The sequence below is a fragment of the Brachyistius frenatus genome, unplaced genomic scaffold, assembly GCF_029030835.1.
Source record: "Brachyistius frenatus isolate BFR_SWC_R1_liver_20210118 unplaced genomic scaffold, ASM2903083v1 Contig_31, whole genome shotgun sequence".
NCBI lineage: Eukaryota > Metazoa > Chordata > Actinopteri > Embiotocidae > Brachyistius > Brachyistius frenatus.
In genome coordinates, this window is record NW_027210630.1 from 247,198 (window position 1) to 272,502 (window position 25,305).

Here is a 25,305-nt window from a genome sequence, read left to right on the forward strand (position 1 = left end):
GTTCAGAATTATGTATGTATGGGCCTGACACCTATCAATAAAGACAACAATGCAAATTGATTTGCGTTTCCTTCCTTATCTCAGATATGGTGTGAGCAGAGTGCTGACTGCTTGCACCACCTTCACATTTCTTGTCACTAGAAATCTTTTCACTTGTCACATGTTTCAGAGAGGTCAAAATGTTCCACACTGCTGGCACTTGTGCGCGCGTCACAGATCCAAACTACATCGTCCAGCAGGCACTCAATAAATGAGTAATGAGGAGGAACTCATCAGCAGATTTGGAGGCACTGTAGCATTTCAGAAAGAGCCAGTTCTGCTGACGCTGAAGGCAGCCTGTCGCTCTGCTGGAGTTTCTCGTCAAAGTGACTATTCATAGTGAGCAACAGGTTGATTAGTAACAGTTTGTGGCTGTTATTTCACATTCTGCTAAGCTACACTGACTTCAAGAGCTATACACACTACAGATGATTCCCTATGGCCTAAACTTGACTTCACTCTGATCATATAGTGGTGGGAATTCTTTAACACTGCCTGACATCCTCAAATCTAGAGAAGCGGACAGAGATTAGGAAGAAAAAAACAACAACACCCCTGAAATAAAACAAGTTTATAGCCATGCTAATGATCCCAGAAACTAATTTACACGACACGACTTAAATACGAAGGTGTTTGGATGGAGGAAAAAGGTCCTATTCTTTTAACCGTAGTGAGCAGAACATGTTAAAGTGGCCAGCAGGTGGCACCAGAGTAAAGGTCATTTTGTTACTAGAATTAAAAAAAAAAGATGCTCTTTATTTGTTATTTTAATGTTTTAATGTCTGACCGAGGTATCCAGGAATATTGAAGCGGGTACTACGCAGATAATATAAAAACAATAAAACCCTGATGTCTATAAACACTCTGCGGCCTGAAATATTTTCCTTATTTTTCTTTCGACATTACAAGAAGATATATTTAGGCAAAACAAAATTCTGTTTCTTCGCGGCGGTTGGGGAAAAATATAATTTGGGGTTGAGGTATAAAGCAACATAATCAGCAGACAACTGTAATTATTTTCTTCCCCTGTCAACAAACAAGCTAAACATTAGCTTCATGTGCCGGTGGCATCTCATGACTGGAAAGGCGTGTTCTCCCTCAGCTCACTATATAAAGCGACCTCCAACAGGAGTCTCTGAACGCTGCGGGCGGCCGGACTGCCTACATCCTCCCAATTTGCATATAAAGCCAGTTTAGGCTGCTCACACCTGCCAGCAGGACGCACAGAGGACAACAAATAACACGCAGTGGAAAACTTTGGTCTCTCATGTAAGTTTCACTTATTCAACTCTCTTCTCTCGTGTTTGATTTTGTTGTCCTCTGTGTTGACGCTCCATTTGAATTATGCAAGAGCAACTAAGCAGATTAACATACCGCTATTTTCCATACTGATGGTGAGGTCTGTTCAAAATGACTGACTGCCGACAGACCTGAATAGGCCAATTATTCGCAGCCCCGAAGTCTCGTTTTGAAGTTTTAAGTGGATTAATTTGTCATTTTTCTGTCATGCAACCGGAATTTTAGAGGCCAGTGCAATTATGTAACACTTCCCGTGCACCTGTTGAATGCGAAAGAAAAATGGCCCATAACAACGTCTCAAGTAAAAATAATTAACAGTTAGATTTCATTATGTAATTGGCTTTTATTTCAGCATAATCCTAAATCCTTTTTAAAAAACACTCCCAAGTGATTTAACACACTTTAAAGGGAAGTGAAGTCACTAAAAGTAAAGCTTTACTTCAGCCCATTTTCAACACCAGTCCCTAAAAATTAGGATCACAACACTGTAAAGTAAATGTTTTTTTTTTTTTTTTTTTAACATGATTAACCCTTCAAGTACACCTCTATAGGCTATTTTAAATCAGATGACACACTTATGTGTCAATATACTGCCTGTATATTAGGCCTACATCATTATTTCAAGTAATCAGAGGTTGTTTCCTGTTTTTATCATAAAAATCAAACCAAGTACACTATAGTCCATTCATGAGTTCAGATGGACCACAATGAACTCAGCTCTCTATAGTCTCCTGCTCACACACTTACACTTAATAGTAATATTATGTTTTACCAATTTCATGTCAAACTTACATGTGTCTCACACCAGTGTGAGAAAGTGTGTTTTTCTAATACTGATATGAAACACTTCCCTCTGCCATAGCTCAGTAAATCACGCATGCTGTTTGGTTATGAGAGGCAGTCTGGACTTGTTAATATGTAACGGAGGTCAAAGTAAATAAGGAGTATTCACCACTAACTCGTGTATGTCTGTGTTTTTGCAGAGGCTCGCTGTCAAAATGGATGTCTCTCCCATCTCTGTAACCTGCCATCTTACAATGAAGCCTACGGACAAACCCAGCATACACAGCTAGCAATACATTTTCATTTCTTTCCATTCATACTTTTGGAACTGAGCTAAAAGTTCTTGTTTTTTTATTTTTGTGAAAGAAATCTATTTATAAAACACATATTACCTCATAAGTTACCATCAAACCACAACAAATTGCCTCAGTTTAACTGTTATTCTTTTAATTAAGTTTAATTGCTAGTAGTGATGGATACATCTACACTAGCAGCTGTGGCCACTGCCACCACCGTGGCTTTGGCCTCTCAGTCTGACATGTCAGGCTACTTGTGGCTGTTGGTGGTAGGCTTCATCATTGCCTTCATCCTGGCTTTCTCTGTGGGGGCCAATGATGTGGCCAACTCCTTCGGCACAGCAGTGGGCTCCGGGGTGGTCACTCTGCGACAGGCCTGCATCCTGGCCACTGTCTTTGAGACGGTGGGCTCGGTGTTGCTTGGGGCCAAAGTCAGCGAGACCATCCGAAAGGGCATCATTGACGTCCAGATGTACAACGGCTCTGAACATGTCCTGATGGCAGGATCCATAAGTGCAATGTTTGGTAAGCATTCTCAGAAATTACTTCTTGATGACCTTGAATGGTGCAACTTAGGGAGATATTTGGCGGGTGAATTTTCAGGTTGTGAGCACAAGCCTTGCTCTTGTTTTTGCACTGCAGGTTCTGCTGTGTGGCAGCTGGCTGCATCATTCCTGAAACTCCCCATTTCTGGAACCCACTGTATTGTTGGAGCCACAATTGGCTTCTCCATGGTAGCCAGAGGTCACCAAGGGGTCAAATGGATGGAACTGCTGCGCATTGGTAAAATCATGTATTTTGCCTACATTCCAAATAAAAATATCTGATAAATCTGAAATACAATTGTATGTAAAAGCTCATTTAATTAAATCATTTAATTAGTTAATTTCTTTTAAATGTCGATCTAAAGTGGCATCCTGGTTCCTGTCACCTATGCTGTCCGGCATTATGTCAGGAATTCTCTTCTACTCTGTCCGCAAATTCATTCTGAACAAGGTAAGCCCTTTCTTCCCAGAGAGCATCGTTGATAAGTATTTTGAAATCACCAACGATGGAAGACATTTTCAGATCCATAATCACAGTATAGAAATATATGAAGCTACTTATTTCAAAATGATACTAAGTAAAAGTACAGAGGTATTTTCAGCCATACATTTTTAAGTACTTGGATTAAATAGAACTAATGATCACTGCTGTAGTCCAGGAGTTCCCATCCAAGGGATCTGGTCCCACAAAAGGGTCACAAGATAAATCTGAAAGGTTGCGAGATGTTTAATGGTCAAGTAAAGGAGAAATCATAGCTTTTTTTGTGAAAGACCTCTTTAGTCTTTTAACAACCACCTGACAAGTTTCTTCTTCCTCTTCTTGGTTGGAATTATAAATAGGCCATTGAAAGGTCACAAGAGGCCTCAATTAGACTGTTTTTTTCTTATGAGGAGTAGAAGGGCAACTGTGAACCACTCTGTCATTTTTAATATGAAATTATATATTATAAGCTTTTATAATACTTTGTGTTTTTTATTTAAAATCGTATTCTGTAAATAAATGTGTAACTCCACATTTGAATTAAATAATTAAATTTAAAATAATTAAATAATTAAATTAAATTAAACTAAATAATTAAAGTAATACAATATATGCACCTATAAGTACCTCAAAATTATACTTAAAGGACTCATTTAAAATTTTGGGAAACACACTTATTTGCCATATGGTGAGAGTAAGATTAAAAGAATGACACCACTCCCATGTCTGCAATCTGAGCATCAAATTAGCAGCAGAATCTTGCTAATTTAGGCTGGCATTAAGAAACGGGAAAACAGCTTGTCTATTGCATATCCACAGTACCTACTTCAAAGGTGTATAAATTAATCAATATCTGTCTCGTTAAGAAAATATATAAGTGTAGTTTTTGAGGGGCAAACCGATAGCCGAATGGTTATGGGACATTTTTCTTTCTTTAAAGTGTAGTTTGTGTGAAATCCAAGAATGGACCTCCTAAGAAATTTGTATATATGACCCCGACAAGCCTATTTCCACAGGCGGACCCTGTACCCAATGGCCTGAGGGCCCTTCCTATCTTCTATGCCATCACTATGGGCATCAACATCTTCTCCATCATGTTTGCAGGAGCACCACGTGAGTATCACGTCCACACACCACACCCGTGCTTCTGTCGAATGTCACTGACTGCACTGCACTACCACAGAAGCTGTTGAAATCCCTGGAGCAAGATGAGGTGACTACATGTCATAGGATGCACAGAGGAGAGTTGATGACAGGATTGAGGAGACCATTTCATAAAGAAGTACCTGGAAAACTGTCTATATCAAAAACTAGAAGGTTTGATAGTAAAAGTACAATTAAACCAAGAAAACCCAACATGACTACAATAAATCTAACTGAATAAGAATCTAAAAAAGGATATACAATTATTAAATGGAAAATGTCCATTCCTTTTTGTTTTGTTTGCAGGATTGAATTTATCAAGAAGTCAACTGGCCTGGGCCCTTCACTGAAGGCTGCAGGCCGGTGTGCGGGGGTCAAGGAATTTAACACACCATAACTCCAGCTATGCCAAATTACAGCATAACACATTAGAGTGCACTTCTCACACTGATACTGCATGCATGTTCCCCTCCCAACATTTTATTTTCTGACACAAAGTTACAGAAAAACATCATTTTGTGTTATTTTCTACTAAAACTAATTTTCTGCCAACACACATTACGCAGTTAACAATTTTAGAGGCCAGTTTGGCTTTGCATGTTGAAGATGGGGTACACCCATACAGTTTTTACCGTGTGGCCTCTTAGTTGTTCTTAAGTTGTTGTTTTCTACAAAGAAAAGATAAGTTGTGTTATTCAGGGGTGATTTAATGTTGCCATACTAACCCACATATAACCTAACTCCAGACAAACAGCAACAGCAGTTGAGCTATTCAGCGTCAACATTAAAAGAAAAGTGAAATTACTGAAAGCATCCCTAACTGTGTGTAGTATTTGTCTCTTTCTCACTATCTGATTAGAGGAGTTTGTACACTCACTGACACTCTTATCTATAAGAACATATTGAAATGTTGGAAGCAGCCGTTGAGACGTTTAAAAAAAAAAATTGTAACAAATCACTTGACCACAACTTGCAATTAGAAGTTGGATTAGACTGGAATGGGGTGTTTTCACTTTGATCACTTCTTTTTTGGATCATGTAAAATAAGGGTCGCGCTCCTAACACAATGCAATGTTTCTAAAGTAGGCCGAAGTATGCAGGTATGTACAAGCAAAAAACTGTTTTTCTCTCACTGCTGAGTGAGTTGTGAATTAATTAAAGACACGGTTGTTTCTCATGTCCCTATCTTGTGTACACAGTGCTGGGCTTTGACAGAGTGCCATGGTGGGGTACGCTATGCATTTCTCTGGGCTGTGCCATCATCACAGCTTTGGTCGTCTGGTTTGTTGTCTGTCCACGCCTCAGGAAGAAAATCAAACGTAAGTAAATCTGACCATGTCAGACTTCCAGTAAGAATGCATTTGGAATAAGAACCAACTTCATGCATGCTAAGTACATGTACTCCAGTGTTGTCCTTCAGCACAATTTTAAGGCTCCTTCAGTATTTCCATTTTATATTATGTACTTTTCCAAATAGATAAAAAAATATGTTACTATATGACAAGAAAAGATTTAGGGTAAATTGACAGACTACACTGGAGAATATAAAATCATTAAAAAAAAAAATAGCCCCACCATTAACAGCTGCAACATTAAAGTGATGTAAATGCTGAATAAAGCAGAGATTACTCGCAAACAGAGTTTTCTGCGTGCTCCTTTCACAACTGTCCCTTATTTAATGTACTGCAGGAGAAGCAGCTGCTGCTCCCCGTGGAACTCCACTGATGGAGAAGAACTCCAGCAAACCTGCGCTGCCAGAGCAGCCGTCAACGCCTCCTGATCCGCAACCTGAGACCCCTCCAGCAGACAGTCAGAAGGTAGCTTTCAAACTCGGAGGCTCAGAAGAGGCTGATTTGGACAACAATGACATAGAGACCAAAGACCTGGATATCACCAATGGTGAGACGCTCCTTCTAACTATAAATGTCAAAATATTTGACCTCAGTGGTTACATTCATGGGCATATAGTACCAGTAACTCTGACTAAGTTTACCAAGAACTAAACTTGTTGTCATAGGTCTGAATGGCCACGTTGGCCCCATGATGATTACTGATCCTCATAGTGGACGATCACACACAATCCACAAAGACTCTGGCCTTTACAAAGACCTGCTACACAAGCTCCACATGGCCAAGGTGGGTGACTGCATCGGTGACAGTGACACAGAAGAGCGGCCCATGCGGAGGAACAACAGCTACACCTCCTACACCATGGCTATTTATGGAATTCAGGGGGAAGCTAAATACAAAGAAGTGGATGGTGAGCTGCGGAGAAGATCGAGGGTGGACAGTTACAGCAGCTACAACTCGGCAGTGACCAGCGGGAGTGCGGTCCAGGACGGGACTGTGACTGAAGAAAATGCCAGGGACCTCACTCTGGAGGAGGATGAGCTGGAGGTCGACCAGCCGGCTGTTTCCTTGCTCTTCCAGTTCCTGCAGATCCTCACGGCGTGCTTTGGCTCCTTTGCTCACGGAGGGAACGATGTCAGGTAGGCAAGGGGGGGGGGGGGTTTACTTTCGAGGAATTTATGTATGTGTGTTTACTCAGATGATTAACATAAGCAATTTTTAACACTAGCAATGCGATCGGCCCGCTTGTGGCTCTCTGGCTTCTGTATGAGAGTGGCTCTGTGGTATCCAACACACCCACACCCATCTGGCTGCTTCTGTATGGTGGTGTTGGCATCTGCGCTGGACTCTGGGTATGGGGTCGGAGGGTGATCCAGACCATGGGCAAAGACCTTACCCCCATTACACCCTCTAGGTATGTCACATATCTACGTCTTATAACAGCCAAAATTCTGATCTGTGTACTAGTTTTAAGTGTACTAACATTTTCTTCTACTTTAGTGGGTTCAGCATCGAGCTAGCTTCAGCAATCACAGTTGTTGTGGCATCCAACATTGGTCTTCCTGTCAGCACAACTCACTGCAAGGTAATGAAACTAAAATGTCTTAAACTTTACTGCAAATGGATGCATGTGTTAATGAAAAGTAGGTTCAGTTTTGAGCACATGTAATGCAGGTACTATATATTCTTGAGCCTGTGGGTACATTTGCCGAGTGCCTCTTCTATTTTGTGAACACAGGTGGGATCTGTGGTAGCTGTGGGATGGCTGCGCTCCAGGAAATCAGTTGACTGGCATTTGTTCAGGAATATTTTTATCGCCTGGTTTGTTACAGTTCCTATCTCCGGGCTGATCAGTGCTGCCATCATGGCTCTCTTCATTTATGTCATCCTGTGAGCGTCCCACTGTCCAGCTACACTAAGTTGAACATATGGACCGCTGCTAACAGTTTTTGTTTGACTTTGATAAAACTGTGCTAATAAACATGTTCCATTTGTTCTCTGTAAATGATTTACTGTATATTATATAATTTTGTGTATTTTCAATTGTTTTTTCTCACAGAGATGAGCCCATGAGTTATGTAAGATCTAATAACACTGCTCAAATATGTGATATTGTGTATCATTCTGTATATTTGTATAAAAGCAATATGTATTAAAAAAAAAAAAAGGAAATCATTCAGTTTTGATAGAAAAATAATGTGCAGCAGTCACATTCTATGTTTGCATATTTGGATACAATAAAATATGAAGTTGCTTAATTTGAAGGGATTTCCATGTATTTTACTCTTCATTAAACACACAATGAATTCATTTTTGGGCACAAAATATTGGTAACTAATAACGGATCGGTACGGTTTGGAAGCAAATACAATGGAGTATGGTTACTTTGTTTAGGTTAGGTAACCAAGCCACCACACTCAAAGTGTTATGTTAACACTGAGCGTTATAATTAAATGTTAACACATCTTAAAGTTGAACGTGGCATGCTGTGTGAGAACTTTGCGTGTTCTCTTTGGAGTAGGTGTGGTTTTCCCGCAGGTGCTTCGGTTTCCTCTCACAGTTCAAAGGAGTGCAGGTGAGGTTAATTGGTTACTCTAAATTGCTTGCAGCTGTAAATATGAACATGAATGTTTTGTTTGTCTCTGTGTCAAGACTGTGATAGATGGATGAAAGGGTTCACATTTCATACTGTGACGCCTTCTCTTTTCATCTTGCCTCTTCTTTTCATCTCTCCTTTACTTCAACTCCTCAAACTAGTGCTCGAATTATTATTATTTTTCTGCTCCACCAGAAAATATAGGACAATAAAAATAACTACATGAAAGCCAAAAAATGAACTATATTGAAACACATTGCAAATTATTATTATTATTATTATTATAGGTGACCACATTATTGTTTTTGGCAGAGACAGTTTATACTGCCATAAACATTTTGCTTATATTTATGTACCAGCCAGAGGGACAAAACCAGTCTTTTTAGTTTAACACTTTAACTAGGCTACATTTTGCTGCAGATTTGTCTGTACTTTTACTTAAGTAGGATGTTTCATGCAGGACTTTAACTTGTATTACAGTATTTTTTTTAACATTATGTAATGGTGCTTTAATTTAAGAAAATGGTCTGAATATGTCTTCCACCTCTGAATTTACCCATTATTACCAATTAGTTTGGGATATTTTAAGTGGGTGGGAGCCCTTGAGGATATATCCTTTGTGAATGTCCCTCCACTGTGAAATAACCAGTAGCTGTGGAAAACTGGATTTCACAGTAGCTTGAACAATAAGCTGATTTTACAAAGATGCCTTTCCTGCAGAGTTTCACTGACACCAACCAGCCACATGATGGTGGTGTTCTCCAAATAACTGACACCGTGGTTAGTTTGAAGTGTATGAATCTTCCTCATTGTAGTCTCTCCTACATTCACCACTTAATGAGTATTTTTCTCTCCAACTTTCTTTGATTCACCATCTGTCAAAATAAGCCTGCTGGTTCCATCCAAATTAGAAGCATAGCCTGGGTTTGAACACAGAACGGTATTATTTAAAAACGCTTTTGTTCTTCACACTTGTTGTACTATCCTTTACTCCTCCTCCACATGCCTCCGATCAGTCAGACTGCACTGGGATGCTCTGGTGTGTAAATCTGAACAGGAATTTTTACAGACACGTTTACATTTACTGACAGATACGACAACATCATTAATAGTGTTTTTAGCACGGATTCATTTCATTACATTACGTTAAATGAAATACTCCATTTTTCTTACAGTAAGAAGGGTGAAACTTTCAGATCTCACAAATTAATATTTTTTTCAGTTATTAATGTAGCTATGATGTCACAAATGATTAATTCCATTGAAACCTGCATGTGTTTTTCAAGATCCTTGAAGAGAAGCTATTGTAACTGCAAGAAAAACCTTTGTGTCAGAGTCCGATGGCATTTTTGGAAGGAAGTAACTGGTGGGGCAACACTTGTTATATAAGGCCAGGAAGCTAACATCCAAGCTAATATCTCAGGAGTTCTGAAAAGTGACTGAATTTTTTTTCTCCCCAGTGCAGATGCATGATTTTGGCAGCAGATGATAGTGTTGTCTCATTTAGCATGAACTTGCTCACATAGAAAAATCTTAAACAGAAAGACCCTGACAAGAATTAAACATGGGACGTTTCCAGAAAATGTGTTACCCTGGGCAACAATATCTACGTCGATCATCCATGAAACCATATTTAAAATTTGGATTGAAACATTTTCTCTCTCAGCATACTTTAAAATCATCAGGTAAGAGAAAAAGTACAATTTCAATGAAGCATGATTTCGTTTGGCATTGATGGCATGCTGCAGTGAATACTGCTGCAAGTCAAGAAGTGCTTAAGACCAGCAGATATCATAGATACTATTATGGATAATAATATCCTCCTCTTGCCAGATTCAGTTTCCAGCATGGAAAGAGATACATCACTGACCCACATAGCATCATCTGACACTAATATAGACAAACATTTAGATTAGGTATCTAGATCCTCTTCTAGAACTCATATGATGGATTTGTTGAAAGGTTTTAAACGCATTGACGAGACATACAAACTGACTATAGCGCCTGTCTGAAAATATCTGTGGCATGCTTGCCTTTAAAGCACCGCAAGTACATATCAGTATTTTCTCTTTCCTGCCTCCAATCTGGTCCCCAACAGCCGGAGCCCTGCAGGATCTTATGCAAGTGTTATCTTGCTGATTTACAGTATTTTTTTCTCTCTCTCTGTGCAACCGTGTGTGCACTGATAACTACTCTCACAGGTTCAGTGGCAGAACTCTTGATGTTTTGTGAAAATGAGATAGCATACAGTGGTGTTAGTCAAAATGCCTGAATATATTGCTTTGGAAGAGTGTTTCCTCTCGTAGGTTTTCTGCTTCAGTCTCTTCTCAGGGTAATCATATCAAACAGGGGTTTTATTTTGAAACCAGATACCGGAAGTTGTAATTTTTTTTATTTTTTTATTTTTTTTATTTTTTTGAAATTGACACTGTGGATGATTTTTTTTTTAACGAATGTCCATACAGGTGTGCCTGGACATTTATTTGCGGGCAGCGGGGATTGCGTGTTTCCTGCGTGAATGCATGATGTTTGGCGTTACAGAGAGAAATGCGCGACCACAGCGGAGCGGCGTCGCTCTGCACCTCACACACTGAAAACCGCGCAACTGGGGCATGCATTCACTTAACACAGCGGACCAACAAACTGGTGTATAGTCTGTAGCAGATCCACGGGAATAAAACGACTTTTTTTTTTTTTTTTTTTTTTTTTTTTTTGGTGTATGATAACATTGGACTGCCGCAGCTGCAGGAGGTGGGTTTTGGAGGAGGATTTCATTTTTCAGGATTAGGAAACGTACAGATCACAAATGTGAAAATGCAGGTGCGTTTCGAGATTCGCACCTCGGTTTTTTTTTTCTCCTTTGCCAATCTGATTTTCTTCCGGAGCCTGAGAAATGCAGCCTCTACCTGACAGATGTGTGGCACCACAACTGCAGCCTACAGGTCTGTGTCGCCACAATCAATACAAGCGTGTTGTGCATGCCACGAAAATCATTCAATATGAGCCTTAACACTGAATACTACTGACACTTCATAGAAGCAACAGAAACAGTGTCGCTTGTGTGCCATTCGCTGCATCTTAACAGCTTTCTGTGTTAAAAATGAGTGATATTTTGTCTGCTGTGATGATAGTAGCATCTGGCTGTTGATGCACACTGATCTGTCCCTTTTACACACATCTGATGGCAATTATTTTGCTGCTGATAGAGCCCACAGACTCCGTTTTTGTCACTACATTTTGAGTAAACAGAATTGCCAGGAGATACAGGCCACTAATGGAGCTGTACCAGAGAACAGGCTAGGTTTGTGTTGCCCCCTCTGAGACTGTTGAGATATAACTCAAGGGATAAATCACAGCATTTGTTTACTAGTGTGCATCTGTTCCTTGTCTTTTGTTTAGAGAGAGTCTCCTGTCTACCTGCTGCAGATCTGCTGTGGTTGGCAGTGGAGCACTGAGACTCCTACAGCTGCAAATCTCCCCATCATCAACATCTGCCACTTCAAACGCGACAAGACACAAGAGGACAGGCTGCTTTTTGGCTGATCAAAGTGGCAGCAGTCAGAAAGTACCTGTAGACGATGACTCCAGTGGAGCTGTTTGCCTGAAAGCAGCATGAGATAACTGAGGACTCTCATACTAATCGCTGATTCAAGCTTTTTCTGTTTGGTGCTGATGAAAATGTTCCGGTGTGTCAGTTGACTGACAGTTTGGCAGTGGTGTTCTTGCACGGGACGTAACCAGCAGTTGAAGCGCAGACACCACAAAGAAGATGGCTCGTCCGGGATCAGGGTTGCTGGTGCCCATAAACGGGCTGGGGTACCCGCCTCAGAACCTGGCCAGGGTGGTGGTCTGGGAGTGGCTGAACGAACACGGGCGCTGGAGGCCCTATAGTGCGGCGGTTTGCCACCACATCGAGAATGTGCTGAAGGGGGATGCCAGAGGAAGTGTGGTTCTCGGGCAGGTGGATGCCCAGCTCTCCCCTTACATCATTGACCTGCAGTCCATGAATCAATTTCGCCAAGACACGGGTAAGAGACGTGGAAGTTTTCTTTTTGTTTACACATGTCACAGATACTGACGTCAAGGAAAGTGCAGATAACCTTGATGTAAACACATCAGTTCACCCAGTAGTTCTTATGTCTGAAATACAAAAAAAATACATTAATCATGTTTGGCTGCCCAAATTACAGATGATGTCATATTATCTCAGTGGAAATGGTTACAACAGAGCCAGCATTGATGTGGTTGCTACACAAATCCTATGTAGCTTTCAAGGAAATAAATGAGTCCTTAATGCCCCATCTGCTTTGGGACTACATGAGCCACAGGTCGAGCTGCAACAGACAGAGCACCAAGCACCCAGATGACAAAAGTGCAGCAGTCCCTTATTCACCGAAGAGTGTCTTTATGCAGCTGCAGGAATGCCACGACCTTGCCAAAGGTCACCGTATTCGCGGGGCTGCGCATCCATCAGGCAAATGAGTGCTGTAGCTCAGTACAACACTTCTCACTCTTCTCATCTCACTGTATTTATTCAGTGTGTGAGAGTGGTATCACAACTGTGGACTGTGATTTGGTGACTGCACACAGTTTCTGTATAAGAGTAGTTTCTGCTACATTGACTCAGTTTAACTTTTCACACAATGAAACGAATAAACAGTATTTGTACAAATTTATTATATATTAGTCACTGAATCAATATCCCACCATGTGTGAACTACTGAGTGGTAAGTCAGAAAGGTTTTCTTCAGTTTTATGTTTAATGTGGGCAATCTGTGAGATAGCATGAAACCAACCTTATCTTGATTGAGGGATTGATCACCTCGGGCCATAACATGCTCACAGCAAATGCTCTTGAATCGCCTTTCCTGCTACTACATGTCGATTTATAGAAAATCCACTCCGCTCAGCTTTGTTTGGTTCACTGTGATTCTCTCTGATTGCTGCTACCTTTTTAAATATGACCAGATGTTTCCGTTATACTCCACCAAGGCTCAACTCACTGTTTGTTTGTCTCTCTGTGTGTGGATTCACCTTCCTGCTGTCCTAGTGTTTGTTATGGGGGAGGTTGTAGACATCTGTTTAGACCAGCCGTGAAGAAATCTCAGCTGTCATGAGTTGTTCTTCACGATGCAGCTACACACCACTGTGTAAGCGAGCAATTTACTGTGACTTCTTTGTTCGGTGCTTCAGGTCATGTCTGCAATAAAACAACGTGTCATTGATGAGGTAAAGCATGAAGACGAAAACTCTTCGCACTTGTAAGTTCGAGGCAGGCCTCTGACTGTATTTGAAGGCGTTACGTAACATCAGGGCGATATACAGGTACAAGGTGACCTCACTGTGCATGGCTCTGCACGATGTCACCTTTCATTCATTTACATTTGCGTGAATACATATTTGTGGATTGATCTCGCAGTGTTCTTCAGTATACTGACTGAACAGCTCAAATTCAAACATTTCTTTGAAGTATCAGTCAGGATAAAAACCTGCTGACTACGGCAAAATAATGTTCAAATGTAATGACATGTTTCTCTAAATGGTTTAAATCTGCAAAAATACCCACGACCGTATTAAGCAGTACCTGTGTACGTGCTGTCTCGTTACTCTGTGTGGTTTTCAGATGGGTGGTGTTGCAAACTAGCACAGGCTATAAATTCTGTGAAATGTGGCAGTGTTGGAGGCTGGGTACTTGAGCAGTAAAAAAATATATATATTTAAAAGCCTCAAACATATATACTATGTTGAATGACCACTTTCTTTTTTGTTATATATAACATTTAATATAGCACCTAATGTATTATTCTATTCTTTATTGAGAAAATGTTCTTCTCTAATTTTTGACATGCAGAACAGTACTTGTGAATGAGTGTGAGGTGGCAGAAGAAGCTGCCTGGCTGTGTTTCTGCTCTTCTTGTTGATGTTTTCCTCTCTGATAGAACATAACGCAGAGCAGCACATGTGTCTGGGCTTGACCGGCCGGGAGATGAGCCACTGCGCCGTTTGTCAGTCATTACCACAGCGTAGGAGCCGGGCCTGACGTTTATCGCTCCTCATTGTGCCGTTCGGTGTGTTACCTTCTCCCTCGACTGGGATAAACCTGTCATGGCGGGGCCTGACCGACAGCGGCTCGGATGCCCGCCGCCTCCTTTCCCTCCTATTTGCTCGTCCTCTCTGCGCTCTCTGTTCCTGCCCCTAAAACCTCTGCCAGGCCATCGCCATCGATCCAGGCTCCCATGAGGCCTTGCTTCCAGGCTGTTGTGATGTTGTTGCACCACCGCTTGCACAAAGGGCCTCAGCAAGCTTGATTTAATGTAGATTGCGACGCATCTGTTTTACATCAGATGTTTGCTATATTTGTAGCTCAGCAGGTCACCCGCAGCCACTTGCGCCGTTGCAGGCTTGTGGAGTGTCCCTGTGGGGAAACCCCATTTTGTCGCAGAGCCAGTGATCTCCTCCTCTGAGGCTGTTTTTTTTGGCAAGAGCTGAAAAGCGAGTTGAGTGTGCTTGATGCCCACAACGTATGTGTGTGTATACGTCCTTGTGTCTGTACATGTGTATGAGTGAGCTGACGTCTGTGTGACGGCACCTTCTGCCAGCTGTGGTGTTTGTGTCCCGTCCCTGCAGGCCCTGTAGGGCCACCCTGCTCTCCTGTGGGTTTGGGAGGATCTCCTGTGGGTGGTAACCAGGCTGACTTAGTCCGGCTAATGAGACAGTAGCTACAGTTTATCTCCATGGCTCCCCTCTAATCAGGCCATCATGACGACTACACGAGCGGCCTAAACACATCTGTATTTAATTGGCATTTAAAAACACAGGGTATGGATTTCACCTCAGTACAGCTGTTGGTGAAGAACACCAGTCTGTAGTGAAATCCTGAACCCCTGTGCTTTGTGTGTACAGTATGAGACGAGGCTCAGAGAGACGCTTATGCACATATAGTGTGGATGGATATCTGGCTAAAGGCAAGGAGAGGATTGGCTCGCAGCCAAGAGGCATCGATCCGTTCTCCTCCCCAGAGGGGCATTAGAACCTCTAAACACTGCTGTGGACTGATCCCCTTTCACTACACCCACTCACATAGCAAAACACATGGGCTTATCTGCCATTTCCATCATACACCAACATTTGTGGCCTGTCTAATGGATTTCACACTGCAGGTATTACTGCCTTTTATGCACTTACATCCTCTGTGTTTTCCCTTATGAAGGAGAGATGGCACAAATCAGTGAGCAGCTCGTCGCCATTCTTCTACATTGTTGTGGCACAACACAGCATCTGCAACCATGTCTTACCAATGTTAACTAATTAACTTAAAATGGCAGTATTTGTAAATTGGATTGGTGCCATTTCTGTGCGGGCCAGCACTAAAAACTGTTCCTAATCATTTCAGTTCTCACAGCGACACAGGCGGTTATCTCACTAGTGAGAATCAGTTGTAATGTTTGATATGATGGGCCCAATACTGTCATTACACTTCATATTTCCTCACACACACAGTGAAAAGAATTATAATTTTAATCAAAAAAATCAAAGCCGTGTGAAGTTGTTTTTTGCATCTGCGCCACATGTGTTTGTGGACTTGTGAGGACAGTTACAGTTACTCTGTCCTCACTGTTGTGAGATGGCCCATGTGTGACTACAGAGATAACCCCTATCAGCAGCTGTTGGCTGCTGTGTTGCCAGAGCGGGGCTTTGTTTGTTTTGGTTCCACAGGCGTGAGAACCTCCTCTCCTCTGGCCTATTTCCTATTTCTCTGACTAATTACTGTGAAAAACCCCACACACAGTGTTGAGCTGACAAAGAACAGGAGCTGTGGTAGTGGTTTGGTTGCTACCCGTAAACTTGCTGAGCATGTGCAATACTGCAGAGGGTGGTGTATTTGCTTCTTTTTTTCTTTTTTTCCTTTATGTAGTTTAGTATGTAGTAAGTGCATGTGGGAACTGTTTTGGTGGTTTGTGGGAGGAAGCTGTAAAAAGGATTTCTGCTATGTACGTGCTAGAGGTCAGGTGCTGTATGCATCAGCTCTGACTGTGAAATCCCACTTGCATCAGAAGAAAGCTAAATGACCGAAGAGGAACCCAAAGACTCATAACTGTAGACTTAGTATAGAAATGTGAAGTAGAAATAGAAATGAGACAGAAGTGGGCACAATCAGGTGCAACAGTAGTATGTTTGCTTTTATTTTTGAATATGTCTATATTTGCGTGTGTGTTTTTGGTTTTGATATCATAGGGCTTGAGTTTGATTATACACATTTTAGATCCAAACAAGAACTGTTTATTCTGAACCGAAGCCCTGCAGATACTCGGCAAGGATATCGCTCCATCCCGACCACGTCCTCAGTTACGTGCACTAAAGATAAACAGACATGACAAAAATAGGTGAATTATATTACTCTTAAAGCTTTTGGTAATTTGTGTAATTATTCAGAGAGGGTCTTTCGCAGAATGAAAACGGTGCTCATGGCTCAGGCGGCACTGAGGTGTCACTGTACTCAGGGGTCCATAATAGCCCCAACCAGCTGGCTGAGTTCCACTTGGATGTCGGCAGGAAAGGGATTGGAGCGACACTGTGGGGAGGGGGAGGGGGCAGAGGGAGAGGTGGAGCATTTTCCTGATGGAAAGTGACAGTCAGGGTGGAGGGAGGGATAATAACACTGGAAAGACCCTCAGCTGTGCACATTCTCCTGCTCCTTCTCTCACACGGCTGCAGTGTTGTTGCTGTGAAGTCTCCCATCCATGCCTTAAGGTGTGCTTATTTTAATTATGAATTAATCCGTCCATGTTCTTTTGTCAATTATCTGACCCCATATTTTGTTTCCAGACTCTAATAAGCAGAAACAGATGTCTGCCACAATGTAGTTAAAAGTCATTTATATGCTCTGACAGGAAGTCATCGCCATAACAATAAACAGAATTATTTATACTGACATTATTGTGGAAATCAAGCAATGTTTTGCAGTTGTACAACTACTTGAGCAAAAAAAGAACTAAAAAGCATGCAGCAACAAAACTCATTTTCAAAAATATATACTTTTGCTTATTTAGTGATGCAACTAATGATATTTTCATTCCTTTCTTTTATTCCATCTTTAGATTTTAGATATCTAATGATATTTCAATCTCCTGTTGTGTCCAACCAACAAACTAAAACCAAAAGATATATCATTTAAAGTGGTATAAAACAGAAAAAAGGAGTAAATGCTCACCTCCTAGAAAGTAGAAGCAGTTTCAGCAGTACACTTCTAAGATTCTTAGTTTCATCATTGTAAAGTATGTCAGACTGTTGTTCCTTCTAAAAGTGACCTTGTTTCCAGGGTCGCGGTGCCTTGGTCTGCTTGCTCCACATCCTTATTGCATTGCAGTGACGAGCAGGCTGTGCAGCTTCTGGCAGCCTCTGGCGTTGGTGGCGGACGCGTCTCTCCACATCTCCTTTCAATTTCTAATCCAGCGAGTCACCACTTTTAACTTCTAAAGTGGACATCTTACTTTTTTATCAAGGAGGCAGCTTTCAAGCTGCTCTCTGCGCTGCTTGCTTATCAGGCCGGTCTGGGAGGTCACTTGGATCAGAGGCTGTTGTCCGCCTCAGCCCGTCAGTCTGCTGCTGCAGGAATAAAGTATCATCACTGCATTTTTTTTGGATAAAGTATTCTACATCTGCTGGTTGTGTTTAGAGACTAATCTCTTGTCTTACTACAGCATGTTGAACCAACATCTTAAAAGTATTTTCAATGTTGTGTGCTTTTGTTTGCAAGAAATCATTCTTCCAATCTGTCCCAAATGCTTCCATTCATAAAAATGTCATCATCACTCACGTCAACAGAGCTGTTCATCCATGTGTTGTGTTGAAAAAAAAATCATAGCTTAATGGCACAGTATTCAGTATACAAACCAAATGTTAGCTGGCTGTCCTGTTGAAAAGGAACAGAGAGTTCCTGCTGTAACCGATGGGATGTCTTTGATCTGCAGGAGTGCATTGCCTAACATTTACTAAAAACATCTTTTGACTGAGACCAGAGCTGCACTGACGCCAGCCATTGCAGCGAGCCGAACTCAGGTCTCCCTCGATCAGCCACAGCGAACGAACAAACCCAGCGTGGGACTTTTTGTTTTGGTCTCAGCATTTTCAATCATTTTGCACACAAAAAAACCCACTCTTACCCCACTTTAGTACTGTGGAGGCGTGACAAATCGCTAAAGCCGAAATGGGACGGCCTTTTCCATAAGCACCTTAGCGGTAAGACAGTCGTCATTGTTCCAGTGTAAGCTACTGTAATGGACAGAGAAGATTCTCCCAAAGTCTGAACACACAGTTAGAAGTTTACTCAAACACTGTGTGTGAAGCACTTTTGGCAGTTCTGTGAATTATCATTATTTGACCTTTGTTTTGTTTTTGCAGGCTGCTTTCAGACTCTCAGGTGTGAACAACACAACTTCATTAATTAATTAATAATTAAAATAAGCACACCTTAAGGCAGTTTAGAAGGAGACAGGAAAGGTCATCTTGAAGGACTATAAGTGTAATCTAATGACATTCGTGTCAGACTTAATTCTACTCTTTGTTTTGTGCTAATTATAAAATGTTTAAATGTTAACAGACAACAGTGAACATGGTAATTCAGGTTGTACATGCCATCATATGTAATTGTGAGCATGTTAGCATGCCGATGTTAACATTTAGCCCAAAGCTTGTTGTGCCCAAATTCAGCCAAAGAGAGCTGCTAGTTATGAACTAATAATGACAGTGAAAGTTCTCAGATTCAAGCTTTTTAGATGTAGAAATTTGTAAATTATATTTTGTTTATTGTGTCCTTGATGTCTTTGACAGCTGTAGGAAGTTAAAACAATTTTTTTTCACTGTTTTCTGATGTTCTAAGGATAAAATAATTACTTGATTAATCAAAAAAAATCCATTACAAATTTGGAATATCAGATGCAGCCTTTATGTCAATGGTTCAGTACTAACTGTGGCTGTATTGCCAGTTTGGGCTGCACAATTCTGGATAAAATGAGAATCAGGATTTTTTTTTGTTGTTGCTGAGAATTGAGATCACAATTCTCTTTTTTTTTTGTATAAATCTTTATTGCTTTCATTTACCTTATGTAGAAGAACTAAAAAAAATGTGATGGTGCGTGACGTAGAATATAAGAGGTGAAATATAATTCTTAGCGGGCAGGCAGAACTCAGCATGGTGCTTCATGATACCTGCATATCAACTGTGGACAACAGAAAGGGAACGGTCTGTTTTAAGCTTCATGAACATAAAACTTGAACATGAAAACAATCAGCTTTAGTCTCTTATTGAAGCTTTGAACCAGTATTTTTGTGAACGTTGTCTTTTCATCAGTGTAGCTCACTCATTTTGTTGCCGATATTGGCTCCTCTACATCACGTAGTGTAATGCTGCATTGTCATTGGCTGAGTAGAGAGTAGCGCTTGTTTTGATGTAGCTGATGTCCCGAATGAAAATGTGGCAGAATTCGAGGTATGAATCGAGATCAGGATTTTTTTTAACGATCAATTGTGCAGCCCCAGTGCCAGTTGTACCAGGATGGGTTTCTATTGTTGTGGTTGTCCTCAAGTTTTTGTGTGGGCTAGTATTCATAGAGCGAAGTCACAGGTTGTTTGAACTGATGAAAATGAGAGGAGGAATTACTGCGACAAAGCACGGGATGAGCACATCCCCCCTCCCCCCACAAAAAAACCCCATCACTTATTTTGATTGTATGCTGTCAAGGCAGTGCGCAGAATATGAATGTGAGGCCCTCTCGCCCTCCTCTTCTCTTTTCCCTTGTGTCACCTGTAAGTACTTCTAAATCATGGCTCTTGGTGAGAGTCCAAGTCTTGCGACTGGTCAGTGTGAGGAGCATCCTGCGGTAGCCCGGGAGGTGGAGAATATTTGCCAGGTGCTCCTGGCAGACAGCCTCCACTTTTGCGGCTCAGAGGAGCTGCTCACACACCATCACTTTTTTAGACATTTCATTATGAATGAGAGGGTGCAAACTCTCAAAGGATTTATGCCACTGGTGCCTCAAGGTCAGTTTTTACCAGACTTAAATGACGATTGCCTCTCTTCTGTTCTGTCCTCTGCATGGATGCGTTTTAGCCCCAGAGACTCTCGTCAATAAAAAGGGGAATGAACGTCAATACAGCAATGTCTTTCAGGTTGGAAGATTGATCTGTGAACCCGCCAACTTAAACATTGAAAGACGTTTTCAATCCGTGCTCTTTTTTTTATATTGGAGCAGATTATATAAAACACTGTCGAAACTCCTTTATCTGACAGACGAGATGTTTAAGTCTAAACGTATTAGAAGTGTGTCTGACAATAAAGAAGTGGCAAATAATTTATTTCTGCTACAAGTGGGATCGATGTGGTGGTCCAAACCATCATCTTTCCCTTCCATTAAATTATAAAAAGAAAATAAGACCACTGATAAATAATGTGTCACTAATTTATGATGAAAAATTCTTCATGAGTAATAAATGACAAAATGTTCACTTACTTTTTCTTTGGTTTGCTTCCAGGGATCGTTTTTAAAACAAAAATGTGCAAATCACAGCAGGATTCATAACTGTGATGAGCTAAGTGCATTAAAGGGTGCACTTTGTCAGATGCAGAGATAAGCTTTATTAAGCAGTTCAGGTTCACCACATTCTGTACTTGTCACTCACTAGTTTTTCATGTCTCTTTGCTCTGTCTCATAGCCCAGCTGCTGTCATTTGAGAGACAGTGTAGCAGATTCGATGCAGCAGGCAGACAGACAGATTAGACACAAACTACAGAGTCACAAAATATGAAAAGGCTTGTCAGCTTTTGAAAAGGTGGGAAATAGAAGCTGTGGCCTGAAGCCTTTACACAACACCCGAGAATTGGAAGCTTTGGACAAGTGTCAAATGTAATACCATATGGAATAAACAAAAAGGGATTTTAAAATGTGCTGGGATTTTGAAAAAAAAAAAAAAAAAAGTTTTAACAATATCCCCTCTGGACATGCTTTAAGATATATATCAAATTAGTCGTTTTTTTTTTTTCAACAAGAAAATCTAATATGGCTGGAAATTTGGCGGTTTGTAGACCATGTGGTCAGCCCTTTATGTCAGGTGCCGTGGATTGTATGATTGTGGATGTACTCCAGTATAATATACTCAGTACAATCTAAGCCTTTGCCGTCCACTGGTGTGGTTCTCTCTGGCTGAGTGTTTAGCCCTGTAATCCCAACCCTACTGCTCTGTGAGCGCAACATAAATTGAATTTCAAAGTTGAACCTCCTCTGTTCTGGAGTAATTATGCTTTCTCAGAAAATCCTAAATGATTTATTAATTATAGCTCCATATAAATTATGTATGTTTCTTCCAGGTGTTAAAGCCTCGCGAGCATGAAGTCATCCTCTTGAGCGGATATCACACTGCAAACAACCTTTCATTATTACATCCGTACACCAAGAAGTAGTCGCCCTTGAACGCCCAGTTTCACATAACAACATCATTCATTTTTCATCAGCTTCCTTTTCCTCCCTCTTCACCGCAACAGAACGGATGACTACTGAAAAGTGTGTTTGTGAAATGAGTTTCTCTACATGCTTTGACAGTCTAAAGTCAGTGTACCACTGTGTCACCTCTGTAGGCTCGCATGAGGTCCGTTCCACTTGTGGTCAGGCTTTAAGCTCTACAAAAAATTTCAGCAATCCAACGGCAACTTCGCAATGAGGACACAACGCTGATTTTATTCAGCCTTGACATTTTAGCCTCGACAGGCATGATTTGTTTCCCTGAACATTTTTTTTTTTTATTACTCCTAACAGACAAGTCAAATTTAGGAAAAGTGTACACGAAGAATTTTTAAGATGAGCAATTAATAGTGAAAAAGTGGAACGACTCTTCATTAATTTTGAGGTACGAACACAGCAGAAATGTGATTACACTTGTGATTCAGCAGGGAAAAGATCTGGGCCTAATAATAAAAACTCTTTAGGAAAGTAGAACACACTTGAAGGTGAAGTTGTGTTTGGATAAAACGTCCATCCCCAGCAGGGTGGTTTGCTGACCTCTCGCACCATGTCCAGTTTACAGCTGATCAAAGTTGACCAGTGTAGTCTGGCACGGTGACAATTTGCTTTAATGTAGCCAGACGTTTCCTCTGATAAGACCTGACTGCGTCCGACAGCCATGAAGTGGGTTATAAAAGCCCGTCTCAGCAAACTCATTTACTGCATGCTGTTCATCTCAATGAGTCAGACTCCTTTTATTTGTCAAATGTAATATTCTGAGCACTTTTTTCTCCTCTAGTGCCTCCCGAGGTCATCAAATATCATTTGTTAGAAATGAATACAGTATTGCAGCCAAAAATAACTCATTTTAGGAAATTCTTTAAGACCCACTCCATATATTTTTTTGGTGTGGAAATGTCCATAAAACCTGTGTGGACAAGGAAGTGAGTCAGAAATGGGTGACGTCTGCTCGCTAAGGGTCGAGTTGATCTTCCCCTTTTTAGAATTCGATGTTATGCTGCTGTCGTTTGTTCAGATTGTGATCTATGGTGTGACCGTGCTGTGTGCAGTGTACTCACTCCACACAATGTCGTAAATTCCTGGTCCAGTCATGTAGCAGTTAGCGTTGCATGTACAGTGTGGCAGAGGTCATCCGATGGAGGAGCGTGTGAGCTATCCCTCAAAGCCTCCTCTGATGTGGTGCGGCCATCAATCAGGTTTCTGCTGAGCGTGTGAAATGGTTTTACTGATGTACGGCCTGTCACAGCGGTGTGACGCGTGAAATGAAATATCACGTCACCACAGAGAGCTACTGTGCCATGTTAGGGTGTGGGAATCGTACGCATGTGTCACTTTCTCCTGCTGAATGGAGCGATGCGATTGGTAATGTAAGATGAGCTGCGAGGGTTTGGCCGTATGTTTGGAATCATTCACCAACATCATGATATTTATGTTGATTACATTAATATCAAAATAGAATATTATCAATACCTTCATATCAGTCACTTTATTGTATGAACTGGCACTCGTGGGAATTGTTGAATCGCTGGGTTTCTCTGTAATGTTGTTTTATACTGACCTCACTATGTTGAGTGCCTTGCGGGGACTTTGGTTGTGGTTTGGTGCTATATAAGTGAAATGGAATTAAATTGAATTTAACTTTATTGGGTATGCCTGTACAATCTGATGCAATCCGATGCAACTGTTTTCTCGCAAAGTTTATTTTTACAATATTTTAAAATATTTTAACAGTCAAAGGTATTTATTCAATTCCATGTTTTAGCCTTGAGTGAGAGTGTTTCCTTGGACCGCATTATGTTCAGAGGGGTCTCTTATATTCCTTATACAATAAAAAGGGAAGATAAAATATAAGTAACCCTTCTCATTATAATGAAATCCATTAAAACACCACCTTTAATTGTGACCTCGGTAATAAACATTATGAGCTTGCATAAAGAAAAATGTCATTGCAGCATTGTTATTGAACTACATTAGATTGTTTAGCTGTTTAAAGTGGCCATTGTGTAATCATAATGTAGCAAATATATATATCACAATCACCTACTATAAAATAATTCACTTCACTTTCATAAAGCATGGGCAAAAACCAAGACTTTGTTTTACACATACACAATGATGTACCCAGTACCTAGACACAAATGTGTTTTTTAACAAACATTATTTTTGTTAAAATTATTCTGATTAAAGCTTAAATAATTTTAGAAATTTTTCTTTTTTTTTCATTTCTTTTTTTAATATGTTGTGCAGCACTGTGCTCAAATTGGACTGATGTCAGGATGAAAAAGCGTGGTAGCATCCAGGCATGAGAAGTAATCATTTGGCAGCAATCGGGGGTGAGAAGAAATGGCTGTGATAAATAGTAAGCCTCTGTTGTGCTCAGATGTAAGCAGGCAGAAATCCCAGAAAATTAGTCAATCTCATACCTCAGAAGGAAGTGTTGTCGAGAGACGCATCGACCGTATAAGCTGCTTCAGTGCTGTCAGTCACTTAACTGGCAAAGGCAGGATCTGGTTCTCTGTGTGTGCATGTGACTCCCTTCTGCTAATAAGAAACCTGTTTTGCTCTAACCCTCAGTCTTCCCTTTGGTAGTGCTGGGCTATGTCATGTGAAGCCAAGGCTGCGTGTGTGTGCGTGCGCGCGCGTGTGTGTGTGCGCGCGTGTGCGTGCGTGCGTGTGTGTGTGTGTGTTGCGTGCCTCGGGCCGCGTGCCTGGAGCTGTGCCACCTCCTCCCTTGCCCCGGTGATGTGACGGCACGGCGCTGACACGCTAACGAGGTTCCTGCTGGACGTGATGAGGCTGAAGTGGTGTGAAGTGGAAGCGATCGTGCGTTGAAACACACATATGCAAGGCACCGTGTGTTCAGCCACTCTCACCTCTTCAGTGTGTACCACTCCTGGTGTTCAATCATACACAAATACACACTTACTATACACACACGAAGTGAGTCACAGCGCATCCTTGGCCGAAGGAAGAAGAAAAAAAAAAAAAGCTCCTCAGCCGAGGACGGTCACGACATCTACGGCGTCAGAAGGTTGTTTCGGGGTCTGTTGCTGCAGCAGTACAGGAGCTGGCAGGTGGACAGGACTGTAACTTCATTTTCTCAAAGATTTCTTCTTTTTTTTTTATCCACTCTGTCTTTTTGTGTTGCCTCAGTAAGTGCAAACTCTGCACAAGTGCACAGTAACTGGCCGGCTCCCTGAGCCATGGGTGTCGAAGAATTTGGAGAGTCGAAGGGGCTGAGGATGAGGACCGATGCAGT

General features: G+C 41.2%; 2 protein-coding genes across 3 annotated transcripts in view; both read left to right on the top strand.

The window, feature by feature from the left end:
- The first annotated feature begins 1,193 nt into the window (after nucleotides 1-1,193).
- slc20a1a (solute carrier family 20 member 1a) lies at nucleotides 1,194-8,200 on the top strand. Its single transcript, XM_069699694.1, has 11 exons — nucleotides 1,194-1,308; nucleotides 2,322-2,942; nucleotides 3,060-3,200; nucleotides 3,328-3,413; nucleotides 4,460-4,556; nucleotides 5,786-5,905; nucleotides 6,276-6,485; nucleotides 6,604-7,075; nucleotides 7,165-7,350; nucleotides 7,437-7,521; nucleotides 7,675-8,200. The coding sequence occupies exons 2-11, from the start codon at nucleotides 2,594-2,596 to the stop codon at nucleotides 7,828-7,830; spliced, it is 1,902 nt and encodes a 633-aa protein (XP_069555795.1). The 5' UTR covers nucleotides 1,194-1,308; nucleotides 2,322-2,593; the 3' UTR covers nucleotides 7,831-8,200.
- A 2,780-nt stretch (nucleotides 8,201-10,980) lies between these two features.
- The window catches only part of dtx1 (deltex 1, E3 ubiquitin ligase), a 46,469-nt gene continuing 32,144 nt past the window's right edge, over nucleotides 10,981-25,305 (top strand). Inside the window, exons 1-2 of one of the 2 annotated variants that reach the window (XM_069699693.1) lie at nucleotides 10,981-11,474; nucleotides 11,932-12,560. In XM_069699693.1, the coding sequence (XP_069555794.1) occupies nucleotides 12,302-12,560 (259 nt within the window). In that variant the 5' untranslated portion in view covers nucleotides 10,981-11,474; nucleotides 11,932-12,301. The remainder of the gene's footprint in view (nucleotides 11,475-11,931; nucleotides 12,561-25,305) is intronic. The other variant, XM_069699692.1, reaches the window with a different exon arrangement.